Raw genomic sequence first — 10,228 nt, 5'->3', positions numbered from 1 at the left:
ACAACCTCTCTACTATTTCTAAAAGCGGGTAGGAGTGAATTCCATCTTGCTCTCTATGTCCCCAACTATCTATCCGGTCTTACTCTTGAAATGGGAGGTTATTGAGCTGGCACTGTTGAACCAACCCTCACCTATACAAATCTAAGAATAATCCCAAATAAACAAGAGTTCATTGTTAGCTCCGGATTAAGGTCAAGTTACCTATGTCAGCGCTTTGAAATAGTCAGTCTTAAATAGTAAACAACGTTATAAAGTAAGAGTGATTGATTTCGTGGTCCGATCTTGTACAAACCCTTTTGCACAAGGACACCCCCACTCTTCATGTCTAAACATGAACGAATTAGGATCATTTCGTTTGTAGCACTTTACAACTCTTTGTAACAACTACAGAGCAGGCCGCATCCAATAATGTTACCAGAATAAGGTACCCAATCTTATTCATATACTATAGATCATTTTGACTATTTGCTCGAACCTGATCCACTTTTATGTCTCCACGTAAAGTTTTTAGTACTCATCCAATAGTCAAGGGACTTTTAGGTTTTTTGGATTTCTAATAAGCAAAATATCTATTCAATAACACCTTATCGAACTTTCAGAAAAAGTTCCGTTATTTACAGACCACGAGTTTTAGGACATAAGACCCAACAAGAACAAATCTAATCTTTTCCACAGTTGAGAATCAAACCGTTACAACAACTCTTTTTCGGAGATCAAGAACAACCCTTACAAAAGTTTGAAAAAACTAAAGAGCACACTTACATCTCTCTCAATATAGTGGATTTACAAGTTGTAGTACACAACAAATCAATCCTTATAACATAAAGTATCTCTCAAGAAAAAGGTGAAAAAAAGAATATTGAAGCTTGAAGAGAGCAACAGGGGCTTTGTGAGCAACAGGGGCTTTGTGTTCTTGGAGAGGATTGAAAATTATGAAATTTGTTGTTTAATTTTAGAGAAGAATGTGAGTTTAAAAAGAGTGGAAAGAGGAGAAAACCAAATTAAATTTAGGCCTTTAGATCTTGATCAAAAAGAAAAATCAATGATGAAGATTTTATCTTTTTGAAACAACTAGCCTTTAGACACAAAAATAAATAAATAAATAAATAATAAAATAAAAAACCAACAAAAGCAAGCGTTCATCATGTGTCCAAAACTAGCAATTGACACAAACATAAAATAATATTAAATTTATTTTCTTTTTAAATTCATTATTGTTTTAAAAAAATCCAAAAATCAAAAGTGCATCATGTGTTACTCCTTCTATGCTCTACATATCATCTTATAATTTGGTCAAATTTGATTAATTTGGCTGCCACATCAATGACACGAGTATTTTTCCCTTCTTATTTAGGCTTTATCTTCTTCGTTTGAGCTTCAATTTCAGTGATTCGAATTGTGTTTGATCCGTAAATTCGAGTTCTACATAATGGACTCATCCAAACACTAAAATTATTAGTAAATAAAAATCATATCATCAAAACATTAGTTAATTAATTTGGGATTAAGGACAAAAAAGCCAACAGTTATAATCTAAACTAAAATAATTTAAACCCCAAACACAAACTATTATAACCCAATTATAATAATAGCCTATGACTATAATAACCTAACTCCTTGCCCCAATAGTCCTTTAATATTTTAACCAATTCCACCCAATTCATGTTTTTTTAAAAAAAGGAAGAAAACAATATGCAGATGGAGGATCAAACCTCTAATTTAAGGTTGATAATTCATACTTGATGCTAGTAAAATTACGCTCATTTTGGGCATTAACTCAAGTAGCTTGGTAGGCTACTCCTCAATTATTGAGTTCAAACACAATATATATATATATATATATTTATAGGTGACATGCTATAATGAAAGTTGGTAAAGGGATAGAGTAGATGTATGGTCGAAATTTAGGAAGAAAATTCATTAATGACATTATTAATAAAGACTTTAACAGTAATAAAATACAAACAAATCATTAAAAATTTTCTTCCATTAGTATTAAATCTAAAAATATTTTACTACGGTTTCTTTTCATGTTATATGTGATTGGACTTCTCCATTTACATAACTAGACCACGGACAAAAAATTGACTTGAAAATAGGGTTGTTTTCGAATATAAAAAAATGAATCAAAATATTTATAAATAGAACAAAATTTTACTATCAATTTTTGATAGAGAAATAAACCCTAAGCCTTTAAAACTTATTTTAAGCGTCCAGTTTTAATCCATATTTTGGATAACCAATGACTTAGCAAAATGATTAAGAACTAGTATCTTGTAAGAAATTATAGACGGTCAATATTCGTTTCCTTAAATGGAAGTATTTTTTCCTTTTCCAGTTGGTGTGAGAATTGCACTGTGTACACGTATTCCCACCAAAATCAAGCTTATTTTGTTTTGTTTTTCTCCCTTTTTCTCAACAGTTGTAAACATTGATTGGGCAATGGTCAATTGATTCACTTTTACAATGATGATTGGTTGTGCCACTATCCTTAGAGATACAGCCTATATATATAATTTCTATCAACTTACAACATTCTCATGATCTCACATACAGTGAATAGACAACATTCAACATGAAAAAAAATAAAGGATTCATCTTCCTATTCAACTACCTACCAAACAACATTTGACATCGTCATACTTCGTGACAAGAATTTTGGAATGGAGAGTTTTGGAGTCATCTATACTACAAAACCCCACAACTTTTCCCCCTATCCTATGTTATAGGGTTAGGCAATTATTCCACGAAATTATTCAAAATACGAAAAAAAAAAAAAAAAAAAAACACACATAAAAATTTATACTCTAACCGACAATTTGTTTTTGTTCGTTTTCAATATTTCTCAATTGGTCAAGACATCGTGCTTTGCATTTTACCTCAACAAAAACAATATATAAACAGCTGCTTTAATATATGTATGTATTGAATTGCCAATATTCCAAATCCAGCATGGGCCCACCTGCCAAGCCCAATATGGACAAGTCCACAAAGATTTAAACTGAAAAAATATTAATATTAAAATATGAACACTCTTAATGAAGAAGAAAACATGCAAGGAAGACGAGAAGCAAATTTAACTGTACTATTCCACTGGGAATGAAGAAAGAGAAAGTAAGAGAGAGAAAAAGAGATGACAAATATATATTTATATATTTATATAATTTTAATATTTCGATTTTCACAAACATTGACGTATAATGGAAAAATAATAAATAGCAGCCAAAAAATTCTGAAAGGGTAAAAGAAAAAAAAAAAAAAAAAGAAAGAAAATTTGATCATGGTGGATTCTTTGGAGGAGACAGTATTTCCATAAAACCGTCTCACCATCTTTTAAAAATCCTCAACAACATTATAATGGTGCCCTTTCTTTCTCTTTTCTCTTTTTTTTTTCTCTCCCCGAGTATAAAAAAAAAAAAAAAAAAAAGTAAATATTAATAACAAATTAAAAGAAAAAAGAAAAAAGAAAAAGAAAAACTCCCCCACATCGTCCGATTGGCTATCTTGGCAGAGAACCAAAAAAAAAAAAAAAAAACTTTTTTTCCCCTTTTTCTTGTGGGATGGTAATTTCAACTTGTGAAATCATAGTAAAGCTGAGGTTGCTCTGTGTCATTGAGACTCCATGAAAGAAAGGCAACGCTGGGATTGAGTTCATTGGTGATCCCGTGTGCGAATCTGGGCGTTCTTTGGCTGTGAGTATGATGCTGAAGCCATGAACTCGCTTCGTTCCTATACATTATTGCATTCGCTGGTTGCCCTGAACTTGCTGCTTTTCTTTCTTCCTTCTTGTATCTAATCCCACACGCATTGCATAACGACTGTAATATAAATTTACCGTAATCCATCAATATTGATTAATTTTGGAGAAGAACAGAGCAAAAATTTTGGAAAGGGTAAAATTTCATTTACCTTAGGGCCGCTAGGGCCGTTGCGCCAGAGAGGGGTAGTGGTGGTGTCGCAATTAGCACAGTGGCGGGCGAACATTTGATCAGCATTGGCATTAGATTTATCGGCGCCACTATTAGCGCCACGGCGGGTGGTTTTAGAGGAATGAGGATGTTTGGTACGAGGTAAATCCCAGGTGAAATTAGAAGAAGGGTGTTGTTCTTCACGGCGTTTCTCATCGTACTCCGTCATACGAGTTGATGGCGTACCGAGAGAGAGTGTACAATCGACCGGAGAAGAAGATTCGAAAGAATAATGTTCGGTTTCGTAGTAATTGTTGTAAGTGGGCATAGAGAAGTAACTGCCCTGCTGCCCGTAAAATCCCCCACAAGAACATTCTCCAGCAGAGTAACATTGGTAACTGCCACAGCGTTGCATCATTTTTTTTTTTTTTTGTGTGTGGTAAAAAACAGAGCAAAGGGTGCTCTTTTGGGGTTGTGGGGGTTTGGTTTTTGTTGAAGGGGAGGAAAATGAAATGAGGGAAGAAACAGAGGAGTGAGTAGAAACTAATGAAGAAATGGGAGAATGTGGGAGGGGAATTTATAAGGGAGGAAGAGGAAAGCCAATTGAGCAAAAATAAAAAATAAAAATAAAAGGAGTCCACGTTGTCGGAATGAAGAATATACGGAGTACTTTGTTTTAATTCAAAGACAAGGTCGGCCCCACATTCATGTTCCAGAGAGAGAAAGAGACGATAATGAAAACGATGTCTTAATTGTCTGGTCTTGTCAGTTTGATTCAGTCAATGTGGTTGTAGGGTTCGAATAAAGCCTTGTGTGAGTGATTCTTTTGAGTACAATCCTTGGTCTTCTCTTCTGTTATGTCACATTTTTTTTTTTTATATTTTATTTTATGTTGTTTTCACTCATTCTCCCCAATTCACTTTTTACTCTGTTTTTAATGTTCTATTCTATTTGTATTCTTCCTTCCATTCTTCTATTCCATTCAATAATCACTATCGTCCTAGTCTAAATTCAAAAGTTCATTCCATCCATCGATCCATAAAAGACTGCTAACGTCTTAATCAGTTGACATAATTTAATTTTTGATCTCGTGTGACATTTCATTAAGTTGAGTGTTATCGAAAAATGTGATGGTTAATTAACTAATATTCAAATAGTGGGATTAAGCAATTGGTAGGTCAAAAGTGAAAGGGCATGGAACAGTCTCCAATGGATTTTGTCCATTCTCCAATCACGAGATGGAAAATGTGAGTCAAACTAAAATACTAAGATTTCCTCCGTTGATGTCTGTGTTGTGGCTGCTACAAGGCTACAATGAATTAGGGAAAATGAAAATGAGGTTGGTTTGCATATGAATGTGCTTGGAGAACACGAAAGATAGGGAAAGAAAGAAAATGAAAATGGGGGGCTTTTATCACGTGGTTTTGTTGATAGGGTGAATATGATGAGAAGTAATGAAGGGAAGAAGAGATGCGATACTTGAGATACTGAAGCAATGATCAAAGCAAAGGACAGTGATTTTGGTGTCGTAATATTTAGCTTTGTGGGTGTGTGCAAAAATAGATTCTGAGTCAAAGATACAAACTCGAAAAAAGGAAAAGCGTTGGAAACATATATAATTACAACTGAAAGTAATGGAAAATTATTAAAAACAAAACAAAAAAAAAAAAAAAAAAAAACAGAGCTTAAAAAACTGTGAAGAAAACCCCCCAATCCCATACACTAAATCATGAATCATCATAGCCAACCCCGACCAAACTCCCCCTCTGAAAACCCGGACCCCACCAACCAACTCTTCCTTCTGTTTTTTTAATTTTTATTTTAATTTTTTTCAAATTTAGAAAAATAAAAAAGAAAGAAAAAAAGAAAAAAAAATGGAAAGATATATAATCAGATCGTCTTGAGATTGATGATGTGCTCTCTTCTGTACCCAGAAAAAAGAGATTCTCTCTCTCTCTCTCTCTCTCTCTATTCGCTTTGCTTTATAAGACTAGGAGAGAACAAACTATGATTAAACGCCACATACCATAAAAAGTGCCACATTATCTGCAGCTTACGTGGCGATCTTCTTCTACATATGAATTACATTTTGTACTATCCATTTTTTTTTTTTTATTTTGTCGGTACGATATATGTAGATGTATCGAAATTTTGTTCTCAATTTTTAGAAATCTACTGAGTACATCTTTATCAATTCAATCCATTTTCATCCTTTTTAAAAATTATATTTAATTATGAAATTTTAAGTGTTTAGTTGATGCAATTATAAGTCCTACACTAATCATTATCAAATGAAATTATGAAATGTAATGAAAAATGTAAATTGGTATGGTTATTAATTTATTAATTTAATCAATATAACCTCTAAAGTTCAAGGATATAAATTAAAATTTTCTTCTCTATTTAATGTTAGCAATATTGTTGTTCTTTACTAATAAATTGAAGATTAAATTATAAATTATAAGTTTAGTCATGGTTTCTTAATAATTTTAGTTTTTTTTTTATATCGATCTATTTCATATAAGTTTGAATTTCACATCTAATATAACTTCGAACTTTTAATTTTGTGTTCTAGTAATCCATGATTTTTTAAAAATATCAAAGTTTAGGAACTAAATTTATAATTTTAAAAGTTTAGAAACCAAATCAACATAAACCACAACGTATAGAGGCTAAATTTGTAATGTAATTAAAAATGTTAGTGAAGGTTGCTACAATATATACGTGACTATTAATGTTACGTTGAATATATATTAGAGAGATAAATTATAGTATATATTTTGAATATATATCCCATTAAAATTTTAGGGTGGTTTCATTTAATAGAGTTTCTTGATAATTGGAATTGGACATAAGTTTTGGAATCTAATGATCTTATAAATGTTGTTAGTGGTACCCAATTGATAAGGGGTTATGTTTCTTTTATTTTTATTTGTTGAGGGGACATGAGAGATTGATGTTGATGGTTCCCACTAACAACATTTATAGGATCGTAATATTTTATTACATATACTAAATAAAAATAAGGCATACAATTTTATTGAAATACCAACTCAAAAGACCGAATTATTAGTATTGCATGCCAAGAAAGGATTAAAAAGAGAACTTCTTGGAGTTGAGAATTAATATTTCCAACGCAGTAAAGGAATATAATTAATATGAAATGGGGCACGTGGAGTGTATTGCATGCATGCATAAAACGACAGTAAAATTAATCAGAACATCGATGAAGAGGAATCAATGATGATGAAAATCCAAATGGGGGAATACAAAATAACGTATCATATCAAACTAATAAATAATTTTTCATACCTTTCAAATTTAAAGTTGTATTTGTAAATTTCAAGTACAACTCAAAATTAATAATTATGTGAATATCTACTAAATTATGAATTTTCATATATAAACAAATCAATTTAGATTCTTTTTTTTAATACATATATAGGGTTGTTTAAATGCGGGAATTAACTTAGTATATTATAAAAAAGAAGTTGGAATTATGTTCTATGAATAGGTTTTATTTTCTAATCCTCCTCTACCTCTTTAAGAAGAAGCACGTGATGATTTTTCTTATTACTTTGGTAAAATATTGAGAGGATAAAAAATTTATTTTTGGTGGCTTTTTGCTTATATTTTAAATGGAATCAAGATAAAAGAGTCATAAATAGCTAACAAAATATCTAAATTGATTCACTTACAAAAATTTGATCTTTTAATTAATACAATTAATAAAGTTAAGTTGTATAAACATTTGAAAAAAAAAAAGTTAAAAGGATCTAAATTGATTTTTTTAGGGTAAATATGAAAGAGAGTAAGAGCTTGTTTGGATTTATTAGAGAAATATTGTCATTTTTATTTTATTTCTTTTGGAAAAAAAAATGTTTAAAATACACCTTGAAAGTGTTTCAAAATCTATCTTGAGTGATTGTCAAACACTTCAAATTTTTTTTTTGAAATGTCTTATTTTCAAAATTAAACACTTGAAAAGTAAAATCAAACACACCCTAAGAAAAAGAAGTCACAAGAGAAATAAATAAATAATACAAGATTTAAAATGTCGAGGATTCAATTTCACATTGATAGATAATCATGAAAACTTTATAAAATAAAAAAACTAAAGAATAAATATTTTACGTTTTTTTAGAAAAAATGAAACACATATTATTTATATTATATTCACATTTGATGATATTTTGTGGCTTATTTTTAATATTTTCATTGATTTTTTTTGTAATGATATAACAAAAACATCGTTTTATTACTTTACACAAATGTATCAATTCATTCATTATATCAACGTGTAAAATCTTATAAATAAAGGAAATCAATAAAAATGTCAGTATGTTGTAAATTTTTTTTAATATATGAATAAAAGATAGAATATGGTGAGTTTAAAAAGGAATGAAGACGATATTGTTTGTTCCTCAAAAGCAACAAATGTACAACTGGAATGTCTGTGGGAAGCTTTGTTAGTTGGGCCGGGGTGGCTTCGGGCCGATTCTGCCGTACGTTGACTGGATCTTCTTTCTTTTTTCCCAACTTATCTTAAAGTAATAAACAACCCAACGATCTACACCCATCCAACCCTCTCGTAAAAGTTGTAGATATAGTAATCAGATCTAATATATTAATAAAAAAATTATATATATGATAAAATTTAAATAGTGTATCAATGATAGAAGCCTATCGCTATAGACTTTGCTATATTTGCAATCTTTTAAAAATGATCTCATACATTTAGTTATTATCCTTAAAAATACTATCAATTACGGTTAGTCTCCATATATTAATTATTAAGTTTTGGTTATAGTCCAAAAAGAAAAAGCAAAAAAATCATAATAAAAAATAATAATAATATGCAAAGAGAGAAGATGTGAGTTTGAAAAGGGAGTTTGTAGGTATAACCCCGAACAAGCCGCCTGTCAAAGTTATATCCCATTTTTTGTCCTCTCTCATTCCCCCTTCCCTTCTTCCAAGGGGCCTCTCTCTCTTCTCTCATAATGCCCTTTTACCTAGTTTGGATTTGGATAACAAAATTAGTTAGTGCATCTCGTGTATTCCATCAAATCGTCTAATAAAAATTTATCACGTGACAATTTTTTTTTTTTTTTTTTTTAATTCTAAACTCTAGCCTAATTTAAGGAACAAAGTATCAATCAATATATTTGAAGTCGATGCTTTAATTTTTTCTTTTTTTTAACAAAGGTATTGTATTAAACAATGGGTGGGGGATCAAATCTCTAACGTCGACGTTGATAGTACAAGCATGGTGCCAATTGAGCTACACTCATGCTAGCATGGTGCTTCAAAATTTTCTATACAATACTTTATAACTATTAAATTTACTTATAAGAAGGTTATGATGTTATAATTTATTACAATTTGCTTCTAGAAATAGAATATCGCTAACTCCATATTTGAAGTTGTAATAGAAGTGGTAGTTATAACTCATTGTGTACCCTACAACTACGTTATATCAGACTTCATAACTTATTAACTTCTTATATTATGACTTCCATGATTAAACAAATTTTTAAACTAAACAACTTCACTTATTGTCCAAAAACCAACCTCTAAAATTTATAATTTTGTCTTATTGAACTTAATAATAAGTAGAATTAGGATTAAAAAGATAAAACGGTTTCTACTGTGGTTAATTAGATGAGAGAATATTGCTTTTTTTTTTTTTTTTTTTTTTGGTTTTTATTATATTGAACAGTGTATTTGGTTGAATTTAAACATTTTGGTATCTAGTTTTTAGTTGGACTTTAACAAAAAGAAAATATTATTAGTTTGATTTAAGATTTATAAACATAATAATATTGAATATTTTGTTTAACTATTTTTTTAGTATTTTACTCATACTTCGTTGGTTTTTAACAAAATTCAAAGCTAAATTAGACACACAAAAAAAATTAGATATATGGGACACTAAAAGTTGTGCACTAAAATTATATGTCTATGTTTTCCCAACATAAGCTGGATTCTATAAGTTATTAGTTATGGAATAAAATGATGTTAATATATGGTTTTAGGGTGCTACATTTTTCATTTATGTAGCAAATAAATTGTATAACATGCCATTATTTATTACAATTTATGTGTGTATATATATGTAGAGAGAGATATCGTGGATCAAACCAGAAATTTAAAATTAGAAAGAAAAAATGTTAAAATTACAGTGGGAATATGTTTTTTTGTTTGGTAATGTGATGATTTGATTAAGGCCTGATTTGAATTCTTTTAGGGATGGGGGTGTTTTATAGGATAGGGGAGCAATGATGTAAATGGTTAGAGTTGCTTAATATTCAAGTAATGTG

General features: G+C 30.2%; 1 protein-coding gene across 1 annotated transcript; it reads right to left on the bottom strand.

Moving 5' to 3' along the window:
• Positions 1-3,134: 3,134 nt before the first annotated feature.
• Positions 3,135-4,450, bottom strand: GATA20 (GATA transcription factor 20). Its single transcript, XM_039027416.2, has 2 exons — positions 3,910-4,450; positions 3,135-3,818 (listed from the first exon to the last, which is right to left on the bottom strand). The coding sequence occupies exons 1-2, from the start codon at positions 4,324-4,326 to the stop codon at positions 3,570-3,572; spliced, it is 666 nt and encodes a 221-aa protein (XP_038883344.2). The 5' UTR covers positions 4,327-4,450; the 3' UTR covers positions 3,135-3,569.
• Positions 4,451-10,228: the final 5,778 nt, after the last annotated feature.

This window comes from Benincasa hispida, chromosome 3, assembly GCF_027475165.1.
Source record: "Benincasa hispida cultivar pf3 chromosome 3, pf3_genome.v1.1, whole genome shotgun sequence".
Classification (NCBI taxonomy): domain Eukaryota; kingdom Viridiplantae; phylum Streptophyta; class Magnoliopsida; order Cucurbitales; family Cucurbitaceae; genus Benincasa; species Benincasa hispida.
The sequence above is the reverse complement of the archived record's forward strand: the minus strand, read 5'-3'. Positions and strand labels throughout refer to the sequence as shown.

What these genes read in the sequence shown, in the direction of transcription:
- GATA20 (XM_039027416.2), bottom strand. Translation starts at nt 4,326, where the DNA reads ATGATGCAACGCTGTGGCAGTTACCAATGTTACTCTGCTGGAGAATGT. An exon ending in ACGGCCCTAGCGGCCCTAAG is followed by an intron (nt 3,819 to 3,909) that starts GTAAATGAAATT and finishes TTTATATTACAG; the next exon opens with TCGTTATGCAATGCGTGTGG.